General features: G+C 38.1%; 1 protein-coding gene across 3 annotated transcripts in view; it reads right to left on the reverse strand.

The window, feature by feature from the left end:
• The window catches only part of APC (APC regulator of WNT signaling pathway), a 103312-nt gene that overhangs the window by 39566 nt on the left and 39622 nt on the right, over positions 1-24124 (reverse strand). For all 3 annotated transcript variants that reach the window (XM_058864712.1, XM_058864711.1, XM_058864710.1), the window contains 2 exons: positions 7841-7925; positions 6709-6910 (listed from right to left, as the gene is read on the reverse strand). In XM_058864712.1, the coding sequence (XP_058720695.1) occupies positions 6709-6910; positions 7841-7883 (245 nt within the window). In that variant the 5' untranslated portion in view covers positions 7884-7925. The remainder of the gene's footprint in view (positions 1-6708; positions 6911-7840; positions 7926-24124) is intronic.

Below are 24124 nucleotides of genomic sequence, written 5' to 3' on the forward strand. Positions count from 1 at the left end.
TTCTTGCAATCAACATTTAAGAAAAGGTCTGTCACAGAAGCAAGTACAACCCTCAGTCCTGTTACTGAATTGAGAATCTTCACCTCTGCACTGTCCTTTTACTCATTTTGTCACCTGCAGCAAAACTATGGGTAAAGCACAAAATAAGCCATTTCTGTTTTAAAATACTTTTAAACCAGTATTTCCCACCAAATATTATAGACAAGACACATTTGCAGCTATTAAAATAATTTTAAATGGGTATCATAAGCACACTGCGTACCTAAGTAATAACTGAGAAAGACAAAATGAATAATATATGCAGACAACCAAGGGAAAAAAATACATATATTAAAAATTTCACATGCTATTTTACTAATCCTTCATGAACTGAATTTTATATCATTCTAAACCTTATGAATATAGTGAAATAATGCTCATGGCTACCATATTCTTCAAAATAAATATTAAAATTTTCCAGGCTAGTAGGAATAAACAGAAAGCCACTCTTTTTTTTTTTTTAATACAAGTTTATTATTTTCTTTCTAATGCTAAGTACCGCTCTTCCTTCTTATGTTTCAATATTGGTCATTTACAGAAATGACAAAATCAACCCTTAGCCAGAAGACAGAAAGCTGCATATCCCTTAACTTTTATCCTTATATCCCTTAACTTTTGCATCCCTCTCTGGCTGTGGGATTTCTGAACCAGTGCATATGAACCTTTATAAAGCAAACAAACACATTATGGATAATTACTCTAAGTCATTAAGGAACAATTACATAACATACAACAGAAATACAAATTTCCCCTATTTTGATAATGCATCACAGACATGATTTGAGAAGGTAATCCATCTTCCACACAAAACAAAGGACAAAGAATTTTAAAATTTATGTTTAAAAGAATCTGTTTGACTTTAAAAATGTTTCAAGCTAATTTTGATGATTTAATATATATTGCATATCCAATATAAGCCTGTGTGCAAATGGAAAATTAAAAGAGAGGATCCCTCCCTTCAATGTGATACTGGAAAGCTACACACATCTAAGAGTGCTAAGTGTTTGTAAACATTAACAAAATTACATGAATTTCCAGATTTGATCCAACAGTCATGTTGAAACAGATTTGTTTTAAGGATGCCAAGGTTTGCAATAAAAATGACTGAAAAGAAGTAACAAACAATTACCATAATTTGGCAGGTAACTCGAGCAGTATCACAGAACAGCAGTAATTCTTCAGTCACAAGGATGTGGCTGACAGAAATTCCTAAAGTCCTTCAGGCAGACTGAAGGCAAAACTAATAGATGGTGCTTGGGGAAAGCTTGTTGAGAAAGTTTTTTTTCCCTCCCACCTGACCATTCTCTTGCCACATAGCCCTGGTGCCTAATCTCTGGACAGACTGGAATTCTTCCCTTTTTACTACTTTGAGTGCCCAGGCATCAGTTGTGTCCAGGCTGTGAAATAAAAGTTGCAAATAAATAATTAATGCAATCCTTATAAAAAGTACTTTTACTTTTGAGGACTTGTAGATATGGAAGGACTGACTAATTCTGCCTCTGGACGTCAAAGAACTGGTAGCAGAAACTGGAGGGATTACTTTCAGCTAAGTAAACATGTGACTAAGTTCCTCTTATGAAATGTAGGATGTTCAGTATGTGAGACAATGTGCCATTCAATCTGTTTCAACATGCACAATGGATGCTAGATGCGAGAAAATAACTTGGGAACTGCATTGGTTTAGATTCACCAATCTGAGTTTCCCAGCCAATGCACCAAATAATGTGGTGGATCTCAGTGCTGGCTAAAATCACCAGGGCACTTACCCATTTCTTGCTGTGAGATATGGATCAGGAGAAAGGCAAAACTGGCTCAAAACTTAAAAGGTATAAAGAAACTTTACTAACAGGACTGCAAGAATAAGAAACACCTTTCCTCCCCCTGCCCAACTTTTTCCTTTCCCAACTGATCAAGTAGAGACAAAACCTGGGATGTTAAATCAGTTACCAAATATACAACAGTATTTCCTAAGTTCTTGTAGGGAGAGGAGTTTTCTCTTGTCATGCCATGGAGACTTCTCCACAAGAAACAATTCTCTCATGGCTTTTTCATTTCCACCATTAGCAGCTGCCCAGGAAAAGTTTTACCATTGTGAAATTCCTCCCATTTTCACAGCCCTACTACAGGTGTGTCCATGGGCCACAAACTCATGGGGTCTTATTTTAAGGATGAGCTGTTCAAAGGCAAAGGTTCTCTCCATCTGTCTCTGTGATCATCTCTGGGAATTTTTTTCTTCTCTCCCTGGGGGTCTTCATCAGCTCCCATCTCTCTCTCTGTTCAAGCTTCTCAGGTTACAGCTACTCCACTATCTGCTTGCCTTCATCAATGGATGCTTCTGCTCACATCTACAGTTTGAATACTTGATCCCCCCCATACTCTCTCATGAATAAAGGAGATATTTCAGTATATCACTGGCCATCTGCCCATTAGGGCACCTCCTCATTCTCCTTCCATTTGAGGCTTGACTCCTTTACTGACTTTGGTGTTTTCATGTTGTCTTTCTACGTGTCATCACTCCTTTTCTCTCCCTGGAGAGAGGAACAAGGTCTGGAGGTCTCATCTGTCTATTGGAAAGGGTTCCATTTCTTATCTAGTGGCCACACCAGGCATGGTGCTGGATTTCAGGCCACTCTGGGCACCTCTCTGCCCTGGCAGGGGAAGCAGGCTCAGCCTGGAGCTGTCAAGCGCCACAGAGGACTCGGCGTCGGCAAGATGTCAGCAGCCGTGGCCAGGCCCAGCCTGGGGCCGGGCTCCTGCGGCCTCCATTCCTCGCCCGGGAGCCGCTGGCATCCGGCCCGGCCTCCCCCAGGCCGCACAGGCCGTGGGCGAGCAGGGCCGGCCTCACCACAGCTCTGCTACCTCCTGGGTCCCGAAGCAAGAGAGAATTCTCAAGCTTGTAGTTTTTAAAATGTGGAATTCACAGAGGTGGATCTAATTTCTAAATGGTTCAAAATGCTATCATTTCTCAGAACTAGCCAGCTATTGACCTTTTCTAGGCAGAGTGGAAGCTCCCAGCAGCTTCACTCAGAGAAATCACTTCCATGAGTGGTTTCTTACTTCTTCCCCAAATGTCAATCAATGCAAAACCAGCACAGGAACCATCAGTGCTGCATAAACAACATAATGTATGACCCGAGGGCGACTTGTTTAATTTTATATTGTCATTTTGTTTTCTGAAGTGATGCGTCATTTGGGATTACTAGTGTGGTATCAGTGCTCCATGAGAATTAAGTTTTTAACAGTCTTTAAGTTCTCTCAGCACAAAATCTGAAGGGTCGCTGCAACTACAGCAGGCTGCACTTCAGTTTCCTTGAAAATAAGCAGCAATTCTCTGTAGATATGTCTGATAATCTGTTCCCCACATTTAACATTACTCTGATATACTATTCCAACCAGAAGTACAGCTGTTTCTGAGGTTCTTGGAGCTTCTTGGGGTTAGGAGAGGATTTAAAGTGGAAGAGCTGCTACTGGTCATAGAAAACAAGATGGAAAGAAACACTGCAGTTATTCCATCTTTTTTATAACCCCAAGATGTTCACATTAGGACTTTTACAGCATCAGAGAAAATTCTGTTCTCTGTCATACCCTGTCAAGTTCATTGAGAATTCAGCAAAGCAAATGGAGAAAGCCTTTGGAACTTTATGCTATTGTTATGAGTTAACAAAAAGTTTGCAATTTAAACTGTTCTTCTGAAGGGAGCTTTTTCAAAGGCTGCTCATGTGGTACTTTTGAAGCTCTAAACAATAGAAGAAGCTGAATGAATGCAGAAAACTCTTTAATTCTCTTTGAAGTCTATTCTGCATAATTATGTCAATATTATTCCTGGCTAAAAGGGAGAAGGGAAACAAACTATATGCTACTCTACTTGCATTATGTAAATCACAACTATAAGTAATAATTTAACTTCAATTGGTGGGAGATAAAATGAAATCTTGAAAAGCAGTGCTGATGCTGTAAAGTCTGAGGTAAGTTTTACCAGCCAGCCAAAAGGAGATAAGCATAATGGAAGATAGAAGCCATGAGACAGAAAATGCTCCAAATCAACATTAAAGAAATGAAAAAGGAATGGTATAAATAAGGAGGAGTAAAGAAGACATACAAACATTTTCATATAAAATTTCTCAGAAGACTGTCATCTTTAGTGGCTAATTACAGAATTTAAAAAGAAGAGTTTATTAAATTTGTAAATTGCCACGGGCAAACAAACACAAAAAATTTAAAACCTGCAGTGTACTCTGAAAAATTTTGTTGTTGATATAATGCTCTTATCAAGTATACCTGGAAATAGCCAGAGAGAGCAAGAGATATTTCATGGTTAGAGTATTCTAAACTGGCAATTTAAAAGCATACTGCTGCAACTGCCCATTTTTTTTTTCTCCTTTGTTTTTTTAAACTTTGGAATTAGAAGAGAGCGAAGCAAATGAGATATGCATTAATAATTTAATCTTCATTCTGGCAGGCAAATCAATTTATAAATTTTCTTCCCCTCAGAAGTTCACTTTCAGTCAAGTGTAGTGGGTTGACCCTGACTGGATGCCAGCTGCCCAACAAATTGCCCTAAATATTTAAATACATCATTTAGTCCTCACACACTGTTGCCCATATGCAGCATATATTGTGCCAGTGTGTTAAAATACTGAATGGAAATGGTCTCTTGCTGCATATTTATGAAAAGTATTATTTTATTCCAAATTATTTTAGGCTTGTCAAGTTCCAGAAGTTCTTGAAAGTCTGTTTAAGTGCAAAAATCCAAAATTGATAACCAAATATGTGCCTAGCAAAAACATTTAGATACACAGAAATTTAATAATATGCCAAACAAGTTTAGACACAAAACACAGGAAAATAAGTGGTTAACTTTCTTTCAGAAATGGCACTGACTTTAGATGCACAGTCCTATACCCTCCCAAGTTTTGATTCCTTTGGCTACCCAAGGTTGTCATCAATGCCCTACATGCTTCCATATGTATCCTGATTTTTGGATTATCCATCCTTTCATTAACAATGAAGCCAGATGTGATCTGGCCATGCCTCCACAGATCCATCTTCTCCACAGCACAAATATTTACCCCATTACTATGACAGTAACAGGGCCTAAACTATTCTGAAATTAAAACATTTTCATCCCTTTTCTCTAGCGTTATTTGGAACACAGACTGGTTCACTGCCTAAGCTGTCTTCACTGCCAAGAAAAATGTCCAAAGAACTATCACCTCAGAATCCACCAGGGTGGGGAAGGATCACAGATTATAAATCAGAGGTGCTAATCACCTTAAAGAACTCTGGCTGCTATAAATGCTGCTTGTTCCAAGTGAGCAGGAGTTCACTGGAACCATACTGAAAGTTCCAACTCTGTTTAAAGATTTTAGTATCACCTCTAGTAAAACACAGCACTGGAAGAATACAACAAATGCACAGTTTGTTAAGACAGTCAATAATAGACACATTAGACTCTCGAAGACCGAGATGAGGAAGTAGGTACTCTCAAATTCCTAAATATTCTTATACAGCTCCTCAGGAATCTACATTTTATGCAGCAGAACAAATCATTAGCAGTGATCCTGGCTAGGAGAAGGAAAAAAATAGAGTGGCTGCTAGAACAGGCTCAGTATGGTAGGACCAAAAAAGGGACCTGGACATAATATCTCGGAAGAAAAGCATACTCCTTTCAGGGCTTGGCTGCAAAAATTTTGCTCAACTCCAGAGTAAATTCTTTAGAGGAGGGTTTTCTAGAGGGCTGTCCACAACCTACTCATTACCCACAAAGCTTTTCTATTACAACTTCAAAATGGATTTTTTGCTTGTTAATGTCTAGCATAAATATACTGGGTTGCAGTTTATTTGGTTTTGCAGCCCACAGATTGATATCCCATCCATTAAGTTGGACCAAATCTTTAGGAAACCCTGTCTTACAGATGGGCTTCTGAAAACATCTGGTATTTCAGTCAGGTTCATTTTAAGAAATAAAGATGGCTTCAATGGAAACAGCTGCATGTCTCCTACTTTCCATTTCCTTTGTAAGTGACTGGTAAAGTGCTTATCTGAACATCAAATTCTGAACATAATTCAGGTATTATGATCTGAAAGTAAGCTCTTCCTATAAATGAGTACCACTGCCTTTCAAGAAAAGAAATTCCAGGATTTTTTCAATACAAAACAACTCAAGATAAGAACACATATTTTGTTTAACTGCTACATCTGCTGAGAGAGCAGAGACACTAGGTAAATATCTGCTAATAGTAAATAATTGATAAACCACTTATGGTACTTAATAACCATTTGCAAAAGAGAGAAAGTGATTTCACCATCACATTGTTACAGCTTCAGTGTTTATCAACAATGGTGAGGAGAAATGCAGATAGAATGCTCCACCCTCGCTATTTAAATATGTTTCAGACAGTGACAACCTGCTTATCAAAATAAAAAAAACCTTCAGCTAACAGAGAAAAAAGGAAATGCACATATGAAGAAGCACTATTAACTGAATGATACTGAAAAATAAACATTTTTTTGCATGTGTATCTAAATAAAATGCAGATTTCCTGGTTTCTTACCTGTCAAGGTAAAAACACCACTGATCAAAACCATATTCATGATAGATATGTCAGTAAACTTCCATGTTAAAATCAGGATGCAATCCATGCTGGAGGAATAAACAAATAAATTTACCTCTCTTTTTCTAGCTCTTCTAAGTAACCAGTGCTTTCTCTGCTTCCATTCATAAAGCCTCTTCTTGGAAATGACCCCATGGGGACCGGACTGCACTCCCCTGAACGGCTCGACACGGACCCTTCCCGGCTCCCGTAAGAACGCACGGACACCTTTGGCCTCAACTTCACCCCAGCGAAGCTGGTGCTTTCCAAATTCAGTTCTGGATAATAAATAGCAAACATTTTTCAGAGCTGAAGGTTCAGCAGCACAGTTAAAAAATAATTTCTATCTTAATTTCTTACTTTCTGAACAAATCTATTGGTTCTTTTCATGGAAACATTTTGCACAGAAATGCAGTGGAAATACTGTGAATAAAAACAATGGATAGGGTGGACTTGGAGAACAGCAGTTATCTGAGCAGATGGCCAAACTGCAATCCTAGCAATCAGAACAGTATCCCCACAAAAGCCTGCCTGCCTCCTTCCCAGAGGACATAAGAAATGGGCAGATTTTTGCATAAACATCATGTGAATTACCTTGTGGCCCACTTCCTAACAATTTATTTTCCAGAAATCCTGCAAATGCTTCACCATCATGTAACACATGACTCTGTTCATCACACGGCTCTTAAGTGTAGACATTCCTATGAAATTTCTGGGTCAGTGGCAGGGATAATGGATGTATACAGGGAGTTAGTGGTCTGGGCTTGCTGGCACTTCCCATAGAATGGGATGATACACATTCCAGCACATGCTATAGGGAAGGGGCCATCAATTTGCAGCACGACAGAAACAATTCCAGTAACATGACATGGAGAGGGCAGGACATGCAAACAAGTTTAGAAAATTGGTGGAACTACACCAACATTAACCTATACGGATTTTTTTTTTCTTTAAAGAAAAGAAATGTGAACTGTATCAAAAGCAATTCATATGGAATCCTAGTGTAACAGTAGCAAAGTATAAATGGAGACTTTTTTTTTTTGAGAATGTATCTTAAAATGTTTAGTAAAAATGTTTAGGCACTGAGACTATGCCTAATCATTAAGGTCAGCGCAGGAAAAAGATACAAATTGCTTTGAAAATTTTATCCCAAATCAAAAACAATGGAGAAAGAAATTAACCTACTTAAAACATAATTCTAGATTTACCTTTAAGTCGTTCCAGTAAGTCAATCTGTCCAGAAGATGCCATTGCCTCATCTTCAATACTTCCTTGTAGCTGTTTCAGTACCTCCTGTAAGAAATTAAGCCTAATTAAGAAATCCTTATAATAATAACCCACGAAGTAAATACATCCCATCTTACCCTAAAGTGCACACTCATGAAACAGCTGCTGAGACACTGATGTAAAATATATTTCATGTGAGCAGTGATCAAGTGTCATAATTTTAATTGCCATCAGATATTTTCTACAATGTTTCCTCCAGCACTGTCATGATGTAAAGTGTATCCTGCATAAACCTACCTGCCAGTCCAATCTATTGGATTATTTGGAAGTTCTTTTCAAAGTGAATACCAGCTATTTTGAATTAAGAGATGGAGAAATGTAAGCAGAAAGAAATCAGTCAGTCTTGTGAAAAGAAATTTTGGCTATGCAACTAACAGAAAAATATCTTGACTAGAACTAATCCCCAGGATTTGTTTTCCTTAAGGGCTTAGCACCATTTAAAGCAGCAAGAAGAATCATGTTATTCCTACTACAAATGCTACTATTACCATGCCTGGGAGCAAAAGATTTAGTTTTCCTTCATGGCATCTATCATTTGTATTATTACTACTTCTATTTCAATCACCATCAGGTCCACCAGAAAGAGATGCAGACTCTTTCATGCAACTGAAGCTTCAAACCCAAGAATAATGCCCTGTGCCATTGAAACTATATATGATAAAATTGCACAGCTGAAGCAGAACATAGTTCTGATGCATAAAAAAAATCATAGTAAACACTGACTATTACACTAAGGGGGCCTGTAAGCCCCCAGGTCCCAAATGCTCAGTGGCCTAAATTCAGGTAGAAAATTAAATGCAAGTTAGTGAAAGTCTTTCAATATCATCATGACAGACGCATCAATAGCAAGAACAAATTAAAAAAAAAATAAATAGTTACAAGGCAAAAAGCCCCAACCAGAATTTAAAGTATCATTTTTCATACTGTGCCACAGAAAATACTTTTAGAAGCAGCAACAGACAGGAGATTAAAGCAATTCTGAATAAGGAAAGGTATTCCGTAATTTTCATACACAGACTCTGCAAAGAGGATTGTACTTCTGTTGAGATCTAAAAACTAATGAGTTCTAGACAATTAAAAAATATGTCCATACCAAAATTTTGCTCTTTTAAGAGTCTAGCACACCTTACTGTCAATATTGGTGGGTTTTGCAACTTACACGGAAGGTACCTTTTAAACGCATTTTTCTCTTTTCAAGAAAAAAAAAAGGGCTATCCATGAAAGTCAAAATTTTCTTTAAGAGTGCAGTGATTAGCTTTTCTATGTTCAAAGTGTTGCTTCTTGTAATAAAAAAGTAGGGTAAAAGGATTTTGAGTACAGAACTGTGCAGAATTCTGAGGAAATAATCTCAAGCCCTAGACTCAGAGCAAATTGTAGGAGCCTAGTTGCTGCAGTCTCTGCCATGCTGCACTGGGAAGAATAATTCTGGAGTAGAGACACCTAAATTTCCAGTTTACTTATGGGGTCAAGGTGTTTGTCCACATTCCTGCCTTAGTTTCGACCAGTTTGATGCCAGACTTCTATCCTCCCACACCAGCTGTACCTGGATTCCCATCAAAGGTATCTTGAAGCATGGACCAAATTTCCTTTTGGATCAAGCCAAGCCAGCAGTTACACCAAGGACTGCCGACGGGCATTCACTCCATGGGACCAGGCTGAAGCTAGTCCAAATACTAAATACCCTAAAATATGTATTGTATGTGTGCTGAGTCCTCAACACAATTCACCTAGAGCGCAGCTCCTACTGCACTGCCTGTTAAATGTCAGCTTTGCCTTTAGGATCAAACCTGGGGTGATAAAATCCATATTCTTGGAAAGACATCTTCCCTGTGCTTGTGCTTTAAAATATGTTCAAGGGCACCCTCATCAGCCATATGGCCCAGCCGTCTCTAAACATAACATCTGCCCCGTCAGCAAAGGGAGACAAACAACTAATGTGGTGTTTTTCAAAGAAGGGCTCCTGCACTGTCTGATGCAAGAGTTGATCTGCAGACACCAGTCTTAGCTTAAAGTCTAAAAGGCAGTGTGGATACGTGGAGTGGTCTTGAGAGAGTTTTGCAGTCTTACTGGAAACCTGTCAACTCAGATAAACTTAGAAGTAACTAATGAATCATTTTTCTCTGAAAACAGCACTGTTTTACAAGGAATAAACCCAAAATCCCACCTCTCCTTCCATTCCCTTTTTAGAAGTCTCTCACTCACATGTGTGGCACATCTGCTGTTTCAGCATGTTCAGGATACTTCCCCAGGCAACGAGTCTTCATGATGGTTTCGCATTAATTGACATTTGGTGAGGAGGGAAAAAGCCACTCACGGAAATTATTTTTCTGAGAGAAGCTGCTAAGAGCTTCCCCTGTGCCTAGCAAAAATCAACAGACAGCTAGCTCTGAGAATTGACAACCTATTGAACCACTTAGGTTCGCCTGAGTCCACCTCTGTGGGATTCACATTTTAAACGTGGGAAAGCCCAGGAAATAGCACTCCTGGCTTTTGAAGCTTCTGGCTTTTGAAGAGGTAACTGGTGGGTCCGGCCCCGTGTGGCCTGCATGGCCTGGCCAGGCTGGCCCCATGGGGCCTGGCCGAGATTTCCTGCCCCCCGAGGGGAGGTAAGCAGGGCTGCCGAGCCCCTCACCGGGGAGTCCACCGAGCCCTGGCCCGGGGGGCAGCTGGGGGCCCCTTCCCAGCAGGGCCGGGCCCCTTCCCGGTGGAGCCCACTGGTGTTTTTTCCAGTGGCACCTCTGGGCCATGCCAGCTAGGGGTTATATTGGCTCTGGGAACAGCCATGTGGCCGGACCAATGCCAGGAGTGGCTCTGTGGTCTGCACTGGGGCTGGCCCTGAGGCCAGGAGCGGCCACCACCATTTTGTACTGGGAGCAGCCACGTGGCCAGGGCTGCGCGGCCGGAATCAGCACAATCAGGACAGTGGCACGCGGCCGTGGCTGCTTCGGCATGGCTCCCAATGAACTTTGTTTAGCTGCTTTTAGCCAGCCATGCTGTGGAGAGAAGAACAAAACCAGCTTTTCTTGCTTTTGGTGCTCTGTACGAAGGAAAACGCTGAGCGGAGCTGGCGGCCGGCACGGCTCACGTGTTGTCAGTGGAGACCACGTGAGCAGCAGTGGGAGGCATGGTGAGCAATCTCCCTGATGAACAGACTGCATGAGATCAACCTTTCAGCACTGCAGAACTCTATGAAAACTGTTTCAGATTATAAAGCTTGAGAACAAAAGAACCTACGAACACTGATTCTCTCTTGAATCAGGAAAAGGAAAGGGTGAAGACGTAAGGAAAACAACATGGGACACTGAGGTCAGTAAAGGAGTCAAAATCTAGTTAGGAAGTGATTGAGGAGATGCCTTAGTCTTGGGCTGAAATTCTCTTTGTAAGGCTATGGCGATGATATGCTTTTGATATATCAGACAGAGTTTTTTCTCTCTAATTCATGAAGTGCATGGGGGGATGCAGTATTCACCCGCAGCCCATGAGAAAAGGGCACTTGTGCTATAGTGTGTGGATGCTGAAAAGCTGTAATCTAATGAAAAGCTTGAACAGAGACATATGAGAAACATTGCCCCAGAGACTGAAGAAGAAAAGCCTCTGTTCCCAGAGATAAAAGAAGAGAATTTTTGGTTTTTTATGCTAGAACAGTTCATCCTTAAAATAGTACCCCATAAGTTGACATGGTCCGTGAAAGCAGCTTTGGGAAAGCTGCAAGGCAGGGGAGGGACTTTCACACTGTGAACAGATTTTCCTTTCCTGGGTGATTCGCTGTGACATCAAATCCACAAGAAAATTGTTTCTTGTGGAGAAGAATCCATGGCATGGCAAGAGAAACTCCTCTCCCTGCAAGAACTGATGAAAGACTATTATAGAGGTGGTAACTGATTGAAAATCCCAGGTTTTGTCTCTACATTGTTAGAGGGAAAGAAAAGAGGTTGTAAAGAAAAGTGTTCTGAAGGTTTTTTCCTGATTCTTATTATTCTTTTAGTTCTGCTAATAAAGTTTTCTTTTTACCTTTTAAGTTTTGAGCCTGCTTTGCCTTTCTCCTAATTCATATCTCACAGCAAGAAATGAGTACATACTTCTAGTAGGTGCACTGGCAATTTTAGCCAGCGCTAAACCCACCACATTATTCCTGCTCTAAGAGCCAATATGAGGAGCTAAATGGAACTACCATCAGCTTTTCCTGCCCTGCCAAATTACATGACTGAGGTGTCCAGGCAGCAAGGGACTGCTCTTTCTAAATACTGGCATCAGTTAAACATTAGCACACTGGATTCACCTTGCTCAAATTTTGCTTCATTAAAGTCATTTAAGTTTTAACTTTCAGTTTTGTACCATCCCCTTTTCCCTCCAACAGCAAATGCATTTTTCTCAAGTTAGCTTTTCTGTATTTTTCTACATTTCTTTTCTACAATGCCATTGCTAAGGTGACAGTGCTGTGACAACAACTTCTAACTCCATCACAGTACACTTCAGAATCTAAGACAATTCAACAGGCAGCTCAACAAACTAGACAAAGGTTAGAGGAGAAGATGCAACCTCTGGGCCAGATACTGGTGTACTGGAAAATGAAGCTGTGTGCTAAAATGACAAGTCAGGGAATTTGCAATTTTACTTGAATATGGAACAGAGAAGTTTTCTGCAATAATCGGTCTGGAGGAAACACAGCCAATTATCTGTTACTGTGCTAATGAAAATTTTTATTTATTCATTATTTATAATCTCAGATTCAACACTAATGCTGTTTACATGCATATAGTGCTTTGAAATAGTACTTTTCCACAATAATTTTATATTAAATTTGATATCATGTTTGTTAAAGCCCAAAATAGTCTCCAAGGTTCAATTAGTATCTGTTATGCATATTTCAGTAAGTATTTTAGTAGTGGTTTACAGCATTATTCAAAGCTATTTCTTAACTGACTTAGCAGTACTGAAAAAATTTTTACTGAAAAAATACACAAATGGAAGTCTGTAAGAAAAGGCCGCAAGGTTTTTTCTCTTATTTTAAAGAATGCAAGTCAAATTATTTTAATGGTCACTTAAGTATAACCTAGTTTATCTTGCCTGTGCAGAAGTACAAAAGAATGTTTTTGGAAATTAAACAGGCCCCATGACTCATTATCATTTAAAAGGGTTTCTGTCTTCACATCTCTGGACTGTGAAGTACTGAAACGGTGTCTATTTTTTGTCTGGTTGGTCTGGATTTTTTTATTGGACTCTGTGAATATAATTCTGACGTAAAACCGACTTGATGAATAAATAAAAGAGCTCAGAGCCCTCAGCATGTAACTGCAAAACCATGGTAAATAAAAGCACCTTAACTAACAGCAGATGCACCCAGCGAAGTGGTAAGGGTTCCTGTAACTAAAATGGTTTAAGTGCTGTGAATTTACTCAAGCTGCTGATAAGGAAAGGAATCACAGAGGAGTAATGCTTACAATGGCAAATTTAAAACCCCAAGGAGTTAAGGAAGTGTATTCAATTTTTGGGAACTGTATCTATAAATATCTATACTTAGGAATACTTCAAAATACAGCACATGTAAAAAGACATTTTGATGACAAGTCAGGTATGTCGGGTCTTCACTATTCTCTCCCCCCCACCTTTAAACACTAAGCTTTATTACTTGTATTCACTTGGTCATAGCTACGTGTTACTCAGTGAAGGCCAAAATAGATTAAAATCATAATGAAAATTAAATATATGAAATTCCAGGATGCAGTACACCAGATATACTCACAGGCCAATTGTGTTGGTTATCACTGTATTCACATTTGAGTATAAATCCAGGTTTAATTGCACAAATATAGAAAGTATTCACAATTTCAGAGAGCAATTCAACATCTATTAGTAGCATACAGTATGGGAAAATGCATACTGAATAAAAAAATAATGGTTAACCAAATCAGCATTATTTTTAAATTACAGTATTTCTGACTGCATTGGTACTCACATTTTTAAGCTGTAATGCTGAAAACTTAACATAAAAATCTCTAATTGAAAATTACTTTTCGCCTCCAATGGAGCTGAACATTGTTTCAATTACTATTTAAAAGAGCAGAAAAAAAAGGTAACATGAACTAAACTAAAAAAAGGTCACTCAAATTCCACAACTACTGAATGTCAGAATGGGGCGGTGGGGGAAGACATCAGAATACTGCATTTTTTTAGAGATAGTAGAAACTTAAGTTCAAGGATTTACATGAACTTGACAGTGCAATAATTCTGTCATACATGGTACAACATTCACAGGAGCTGAGGAAATGTTTGCAATGCCTTGAGAGGCTACACAGAACAGAGGCTAGACAGTGTTAAAGCAATGAAGTAAGTATTTATTAAAAGGCCTTCAAAAACACATCTTGGGCAACACAAGAGCCCGGCTGAGGCTCCACCCAAGATGGATGATGAGCCACATGTTTTTATAAGTTTTGGTCCATTTACATATTGGAGAAATTCTCCAATTACAGCTTCAGGTTATGAAGTCCCATCCTCCCAAATTAATCTCCTCAATTTGCAGTTATTTATGCTTTTCGGGCCTGGAGCTGCAATGATGTCCTTGGCTCTTAGGCTGGAAAAGGCTTGTTTTGTCTATCTACACTGTAAAGAGAACTTACTGATACTTTATATGTTCAGAGTAATATACTAATGCAGTACAGACTCTGGAAAATATGTAAGTTAAAACTTAAGGCATCACCTGGAGGGAGCTCTTTGCTCCTACACATTTTGGTGAATTATGCTGCTGCTTTATTAGGCTTGGTGGGAGCCTTTCTAAGTGCCCAAAGTGCCAGCACTGCTCTGGCTGCTCAACCCCATAACCAGGTCCAAATGATAACACCACCAATGACAGCACTGCTGACTGAGGTCGAACACTAGGGCAACTCAACTTTCAACCATGCAGAAAAAGGAAAGCATTTCTTATGTGAAATGATGTTGCTCATTTTAATTTCCAACAATATGATTTTCTAAAAGGAAAACATTCACCTGGTGCCACCATGCTCAGGAGCTGTCACTTGCTGTAACTACTTACAGAAGACAGTACCAACTTTTTAGTGCAATCACACTGTCAGGTCAACTGAAGTTATTTGATTCTATGCTCAGAAAGAGGGTTGTCTAAAGTAATGGCACTAACTATATATAACATCAGCTCAATTTCACCTAAATTCCAAAAAGAAAAGTCAACATAAATTTTCTTCAATTTTCCAGCCAATTTGGATCCTGATAGTAACTTTAGAAATGCAAAGATCTAAAAATATTACTTACTATAGAATCATAAAAAGACACAGACATCCAACAATATAATACCACTGCTGCTTCTTTGCACATTAAATAAATTCACTGATATTTTACATTCTGTGTTTTGTAGGATGTTAAACTACTTTTTAAACCACATTTTTAGGTCATGTGAGCTTAAAAAGACGCCTGACTACATTAGTTGTGCAGTCATTGAATACCCAGAACTTCCCAGAATTCACCACTCGATGTAATTTGTAAGAATAATTTCAGCTTATGACAGTTTATTCCATTAACACATTAGAATTTACCAAATGATTAATACACATAATTATTTTCAAAATTACTTCTATTTTGGAGGATCTAACCACTGTGCTATCTCCTGCATTATCTACCATGCTATCAGTGTTGTAATTCCCTTGTCACTATCACAGATGTGAGTCTCCTTTATGTGCCTTAAGAACACCATCACCTCTTTCCTCCAGAAAGGAATGCATGGGGCAGAAAAAAACCCACAAAAAACCATTCTGCACATAAGCGAAGTAATTTGAGAATGAAGATGCAGGCTCTTATTAGGGGAAAAAAAATAAATAAAAAACCGTATAATGTTTCATGTGATTACTGTTTTCCCTTGCAAGACTTCAAAAGTTTAAGTGCTTACATGCTGGGTAAGGATGTGTTGAAATTAAATGTAAATGAGGCAGATAAAAGGAAAATACTGGGGGAATTCACACAGCACAAGTTACAGAAGCTGAGAATTTAGCACCTATTTCACAAATATTAACACAAGCAAGGAATGCTACTGCTGAATTAATCTCTTTTCCCTTTATTTGTTCATCAAACAATGCATTTTGAAAAAAAAATAAATATATATATATAATAAATATATCATTTCTCTCTCAGACAAGACCAGCTACTATCAGGTACAGCAAGGCTCTTCATACAGGCAGTTAAATAGAGGAAATACGAAAAATCAGAAAGCTAGCATGGCTACTCAAAGAACAAAACCAGGTAATACCATATTCTGTCCATTTTTATCACACTTGTGCAGAATGGGATGAATTTGAAGCTAGAAGAAGCTCCCACTGAGAGCAGGGGCATACATGCCCTGCTGGGCCTGTGTAGCCAACCCTTTTGAAGGGACCTGACTTTTAGAGTGTCAGATATTTCACTACACTTGTGTTTCCAATGTTCCCCCCTTAATAAGCAGGTAAAATGTTAAATTTCCACATCTAGATGATTGAGAGCTAATGTACTAATTTTTAAAAATCTCTATTATTTCAGAATACAAAACACAGTTTGGTTACCCAGAAAGCAAATTATTTTGTTAGCTTGTACTGAATGCAATTGGATTTTGAGCACTGTCTGTTCAGTGCTGTCTGAGGTGTGTATCACACAATTCTCACTTAATTCTCCCCTACAAGCTAGGCTGTCCAAATACAGCACCTCTCATGGGGACTGCAGCAGTGCAACTTCCAGAAGCTATGTAACCCACTCATAATGAGACCGCAGTAATTCCAAGAGACACTTTAGCTAAGAAATCCAGCTGACAGAAGATGGAGGTTTAGTTTACTTTTTAATAACGTGAAAAAAAAATAGTATTTTCTAGTAAAAAATGCTCAATTCTTCCTGTAGACTCAATTTCTATAAAGGAGTAACTTTCAAGAGAAATACTTCACTCATTACACAACGCTATATGCCTGAAAATATGGATTAAAAAGCTTCCTTTGCAGAAGTATATTAGAAAATAACACTATGTTATACCAGTAAGTAGTTTCATCCATCCTGGGAGCATTGACCATGCTGACTTTGGAAAGTTTTTTTGTGGAATCGGTAAAATTGTATTATAGGTGTATGGTCCAACTGGTAAAATCAGGATGACATCATCTGCCTAAAAACGGTCATTTCCTTAATATTTCTGTTTGGAAACCCAAATAAAATGCCTTTCTTTGCTTGTTTTTGGTGTTGTTTTTGTTTTTTGTTTTGGTTTTTAACTCTAAAAATGAAAAAGAGTAAAAACACACTCAGTTGTGCAAATTACTAAGGGTTTTTTTGTAGTTTACCTCAAACATAAAGTTTGCTATTGCTACAAGCAAAGAACAGATCCGCTGGTAAAATTCACTGTAACCAATATAAATATGAATTGCACATAAATTTCATTAATTTATGCTTTTAACTGATTGATTCCCTCACACAGCTTCCTTCTCAAAAGCAGGAAACTTATTACACAAACTCCTCACTTGTTGCTGCATCTTTAGCTGCTCTTCAAAGAACTTCCAAATCCTGCATTTCCCTTTATTGACAGCTGGAATTCTCCTTTATGTTCCTGCTTAACGCTCTTCAAAAGTGAACAACAAAATCTGTGGGAAATGGAAAAATGTAAAATTCCACAGATGCTGTAGGGTTCAATCTGCAACCTTGGAAAGCACTTGGGTTAATGTAATGATAAAGGTACACAAACATTAGGTAGAAAAATTAACAACATATGTTACTATAATTTTAAGTAAGAATACGTCTTGAGTAAGTAAGAAATTATATTAGGTAAAATAGTGAGAAGTGTAAGCTGTAATAATGTGATTTAAAGTAGGCTAGGGATCTAGAAGCTATAACAGAGGTATGTGTGGGTATGTGACCTATCAGTTTATTGGCTAAAAGATGGACACAGTGCGGCAGAATTAAGCAAAAGTGATAGGTTATTAAGTAGAAATAAGTTTTGTGTTAACTGACTATTGGACCAGAATGATAACATATTGCTGTGTGAGGAAGAAACCTGTGACTTCCTTGAGCTATGGCTGACTTGTTGCTTCTCTCCACACCTTTGAGCCTGATCTCGTCTGCCTTACTTAAGCAAGAAATCATCTTAAATAGCATGATGGTCCCATCCCTCGTATTTCATCTCGACAAAAATCCAGTGAAGTATCAGAGAAATCAAGACAAAGCACCTCCTGTGTGCCGACACTGTATGGATCAAAACATGCTTTAAAAGAGCTGTAAGTTTAGAGAAGAAAAACAAACTCTGTTAAGAGAGCAGAGCCTGTAGTACCACATAAACATCTCCTAAGTGCAAGGAGTACAAAAGTCTTAACCTCAAATCCCTTAACTCTGGCCACATCAGCCAGAATGCTGAAAAATCAGTCAGACCATTAAAATGAAGTTGACTCATTAGAGTTGGCTGGAAGCTGCAAGGAAACAATGGACATGGGCAGATTCAACAAAGGCACCTCTTTCTGAGGTACACTCCTTGCATAGCAATGAGCAAATGAAAAGTGTGTTAGAAGTTTCTCATCACTTGGTGACACAAAGGCTAATTAAGGAGGGAAAAATTATGTCCAACTGCTTCAAGTAGGAAGCGAAAAAAGAAGTTTCTTTCACTACAGTGTGTATGCAGGTAAGCAGGATTCTTCTCTGAAGAGCTGTAAGCCAGGCATGCACAGACTGACCCAGAATGATGGGAAACAAAAAAATGCCACAACTGAAGGATGCAGTAAAAGTAGCAACGTGTCTGCAACCTCACAGCAGTATTGACATTACAGGATGATCACAGAATCTTCGAATCACTTAGGCTGGGAAAAATCTTCTAGATCAGCCATTAAACCCACAACTGGGTTAGTTCTACATGAAACCATGTCACATCTACATGTCCTTTAAATACATCCAGGGATGGTGACTTCACCGTTGCCCTTGGCAGCCTGTTCCTGGGCTTAACGACTCCTTCAGTGAAGAAATTTTTCATAACATCCAATCATCCCTGGTACAACTTCAGGCCATTTCCTCTTAGCCTGTTACTTGTTACTTGGGAGAAGGGACACATCCCTAACTCACCACAATGTCCTGTAAGGAAGTTGTATAGACTGAGAATGTCCCCCATAAGCCTCATTTTCTCCAGGCTGAGCCTCCCCAGCTCCCTCAACTATTCCTCATATGATTTGTGCTCTAGAATCAAGAACAGAATTGAGAGCAAACATCATCCTTAACAGTGAGACCAAACATCTTTCCAAACCAAACTCCTTCCTCTCCAACAGCAGGAACTGAGTGAAGATACATGAACAAAAAACCTACTGTTCATTTCTCTTGCATGTCCTCTCCTCAGATTCCCTCTGGCCTTGACTTGCAGACTTCCTGAAACCACATCTCCAGTGGTTCTACGTCCCATGGCAAACGCATGATACAAACCAAGTTTTGTTTCGTTCATTTTCCACTGGCTATCTCACAATGTTATTTGATGTCCTTAGATCAATTATTCAGGAAAATGACTAATTCTCTAACAACTCTCCTCATAACACTTATGATCTTTTATCAGAGGTCAACAATCTTCTCCCCATAATGTCCCCTTTCCTTTTCCTGTGACTTCATCTGAAAAGTCACATTTTATTCAATCATGTCACTTAAGGAAGATTTTCAGATCACTTGATTTTTTTGGCACCTAATATGATGAATTCTACTAGGTCCTTCCTGAAGAGGTTTATCAGAACAGAATATTTAACTTCTGGATCAGCATGTATTCATCTTGACACAATTATAACTGCTCTGTTTCCCTATTTTTGCCCAGTAATTCCCACTATCAGACCAACTTTGTGGATTCAGACTAAGCACCAATCTGGCACTACATGGAAAAGCCCTTTTATTTCTCACGTATTTAGAGTACCCCTAATACCTCTTTCTATGCTGTTGCCATATTAATTCAGTCCTCATGGTGTATATAAAATTAAGGCTCTTTTCTAGAAACCATGATCCCTCGATGCTTTTGACCATGTATACATTTTATTTGCCATGTATTCAATTCACTCATTCAATAACAAGATTCTTTTTCAACTGTTCACACTCCTGTGCTCATTTTTACCACCAAGAAAATCATCAGTCACACTCTTCTAGCTCACTCTTTTTTCCACATGACTCAAGACAATGTTGAAAAGAAATACAGGTAATGGCAGAAATCTCACTAAGATACTGGTCTTCTAAAGTTTAAAAAAGTCTATTTATTCTGCACTTTATTTTATATGTTTAAGTTGAATAATCATCAAAGAACCAAGAACCTTTAAATTAAATCAGACAGGGCCACTGAGATGTTTTAAGCATAGTAGGAAAATACCCTTAAGTTCTCTATGACTAGCTGCTTAGACGCAATACTGGTTTTGGTCCATGAAGCAACTATAATCCATTTTGTTATCTCTGACTTGACCTCTTAGCAGAAATAACAACATACCAGATAACTCAGATCTGTCAGAAATCAGATTCTGGAATTTAGATCTGGAAATAATGCTAATATTCTAATGTGCAACAGGATACAAGAAGAAATGAATATTGTACTACATTCAGGATTCAAATAAAACAACTCAGGTTATACTTCAGTTTAGTTACTATGTGTAGCGTGCTCAGGAACAGCAATTTCCGATCAAATATATCTATTTTAACATATTTTAACATTCTCTTCTGAATGGTTTGCTTTCATAGCTTAACATAATTTTTCAGTTGTGTTTTTCTTTATATGCCTTGGTGAAACATTTCACTGTAAGCAATGCCAACCAAAAATCTTTTCTCTGAAGATAAAACAAAAAAAAGAAATAGGCAGGGTACAGCTAAAAACACTCCCTCTTTGCACAGAAATGGAAAAGTGATGTTATTTGACACAGTAAGTATCCCCAGCAAAATGCATAATTTCTGGTACCTTAGAAGAAAAACTGTTGTTAGATTTCTGAAGATGCTACTGCGAACCTGTCAAATGTATTCATCTACTACCTACTTGAGGAAGCACACACAGACAGATGGACACTGCATGTGCATATAGCACATATCAATGTGTTAAGCAGCATGTATCAGAGGTCTCTGTGAATATGCTGAGCTTCAAATTCTAATTTGCAAGCACGTGGCTTACCACAACACATTGAACCAAAAACTGCTGTGCCAATTAGAATAACATCTTCAACACCTTCTATGTTTTACTACGAGGATCAATAAATACTGATGATCAGAGACAGCTGATCAGAACAAAACAGGTTTTCAAGGTTAAATATCAAGAAGTGGTGGCTAGGCAGGCTGTAAGGCCACAAAGTATGATTTGTCAATTTAAAAGAAGGCGGGATCATTTGCTTCCCTGATCAGGGAGACATCTGATAAGAGCAGTTACTCATTCCTAAAGAGAGAATTGCTCAGTAGACATTTAAAAGGAAACCTGAAATTTAGTCAAGAGGCATAATGGGTACAAATAGTATCTGAAATCTTACTCTTAAAAAAGTGTGTGATTAAGCCATGAGCATACCCAACAAAAAGGATCAGCACTTTTAAAAGGTATTTTCAAAACTCTTATGACTTATAGATCACAAAGTGCAGCTTCCACGTCAAAACAGGCAAGACAGTTTAGTTAGTTTCTGGAACATTCTGAACATCCATCTTCTCTTTTTTATGGACAAACATCGGTTAACAAGGTCCAATTTCCAATGAACACATTTTCCAGTGTCCCTTTTCTTAAAATGAGACAAACAAGCTACTGCAGCTGCTAAATTGCTAACTTGCTGGCCAATCTGCTATTCCTGATAAGAATTTGTATATTCATTCTTTCCAATAGTCATAAAAAGATACAATGGGAAGTCGAATCTGCACATAAAATAAAAGGCAACTTAATCATATTTAGACATAAAAGTACACTGTAGTTCTAATATGATGTAAGCTTTCTCATAATTTTTTCAAAGCCATCATGACAGAAGATGTAAACCAGGCACCATGACATCTTCTTTAGCATTGTTTTACCTTCGATTCTGCTAATTTGACTATTACTTCATCAACATCCCAAAGTATGCACAGCACTGAAATAAATCTGGGATATTACACTCTAGAGACTTAATATTCCTTTTGCTACCACATTAAATTACCATAGCTTAATATTTTACAAATGAATTCAGAATAAAAATCCTCAAAATAAAATATCTCCATCCTTGCATTTTTACGTAGTGAAAATACGCTTTAATACAACATAATAGCATCACAGGTTTTGTTGCCTGGCTGTCTAATTAGCAGAGGAAACTCACAAACACCATAAATGTCTGGAATAAATCACTCTCTAGATCTGCAGTGTACACAATCATAATGACCTCTCTAGGACCTTGTCTTTTAAACATTAATTCCTTCAAACATGCAAACTAAATAAAACAAACTCCCACAGAAAATTGTTAGAACTAAAATGCTTATATAAAGAAAATTTTCGGCCTAAACACTATCCTCCACAACACATGAATGAACAGCTCGTGATTTTCTGAAAAGAGTTTAACCACTGCAGTTTCTTCACAGTGTATATTTATCTGGTTAGAACACTTCTCAAAAAAATCAGTACATTTGAATCACTTCCAGCAACAGTCTTCCTACTTTATTTTTGCTACATGTGGACACAGTGCAGAAGACACTGAATAAATTGAAAAGCCATACGTAGAATAAAATTCTAAGTGCACTACATAAAAATAAAAGACAGTGTTTTGCAGAGCATCACATACATTAAAACTGCCTTTCCTACACATGATATCATGAACTGCTAATTTATTATAAAATCAAAGCATTCAAATTGAGTGTGGAAATCAAGCATGATGTCACGCTTACACTACTTCTAGAGTTCTAGAGGTTAAGGTAAATGTAATTAGCTATGACATAAAAAAAAACCCAAACAACAAACAAAAAACCAAAAATTATCTTTAAAGAGAAAAATACTTGTCTTTTACAAGAATCAGGCAGGAAAGTCTCACAAAAAGTCTTCTACAAATGTAGGAGACATGTAGGTATATGCACAAAGTAGTATAGCTGACACTGGATTACTTCCTGTCTCTCCACGAATATTACAGGTTTTAAATTCAGATAAAACTGAATTTTTTCCAAATTTGTCCACAGTCTGTGTTTTTTGCAGTTACTCTTAGATCTAGACATTGACACCATTTTTCTTTTTTTATGGGCCAACATTGCTATTTCATTGACCATCAAACAGTGTATTTGTGGATTTAGAGAGAACATTTTATCATAGCAAACTGCTGTATTTCATCTAACAGTAAGCCAATAAAAACAACTGAATTTCCCAAGTTAGTCATAATACTCTGAGGGATTTCTTTTGTTTGAACAGTTAATCCCTAGGACAACACAAATTAAAAAACAAAGTGGAGATTGTTTTACTGATCATTTTGGCACCCACCATTATCACATTTCTCTTTGTTTATCCATCATGTTGTTTTCTGGTCAGCAAATGGAGTTTTCAGTTTTAAATAAGATATTTAGCTTTAAACAGAAAATATTCAGACATAGTTCTTATATAGGTCAGTAGTAGTTTATAATAAATACATGTGCAAGATGAGCTCGTGTTAAGCTTTTAATTCCCATATGACTACCTTACAATTCTGAAATGGATTATAAAGACGGGGAACACTTACATAACGTTTTAACACTGTTACTCCCAAAATCAAATTCTTTAAATAGTCTTTAAAATGCTCTTCCTAACTACTGCCCTTCACAGCTGATTAAAGAACATGAGGAAATGAGGAGACAAACAGAGCAGCAGTCCAAAGAATTACTGTGAGATGTACCTGCACTGGGCCAAAGACCAAAATTCACATTGCAAGAACAGGGATGTTTGCCATGAAATCACAGCTTGTTTCCCCACTGCTGCTCCCTGTCTTCCACTAATATCTGGGATTTCACTTGGCAGGACTGGTTACAATGGCTCTGTGACACTTCTGTGCTCCCAAAGGATAATTTTTTCTAAGACATTTGGGAAATTTTTTGACCGCATATATGGTAGCCAAGGGGCTTTCAATCCTGACTGCTCTGGCTCCACTAATGACTTTGTAATTATCCCTAATTATGGCACTGCAACCATACAAACCATGCAGCTTCTTTCAGTGCAAAAAAAGCCAACACATACTTTCTCCAGAAGCTTGCAAAACTAAAATTATCTTCCAGTTTAAGAGAATCCTGCAATGATCCCCATCGAACTTCACCCACAG

This window comes from Poecile atricapillus, chromosome Z (genome assembly GCF_030490865.1).
Source record: "Poecile atricapillus isolate bPoeAtr1 chromosome Z, bPoeAtr1.hap1, whole genome shotgun sequence".
Lineage (NCBI taxonomy): Eukaryota > Metazoa > Chordata > Aves > Passeriformes > Paridae > Poecile > Poecile atricapillus.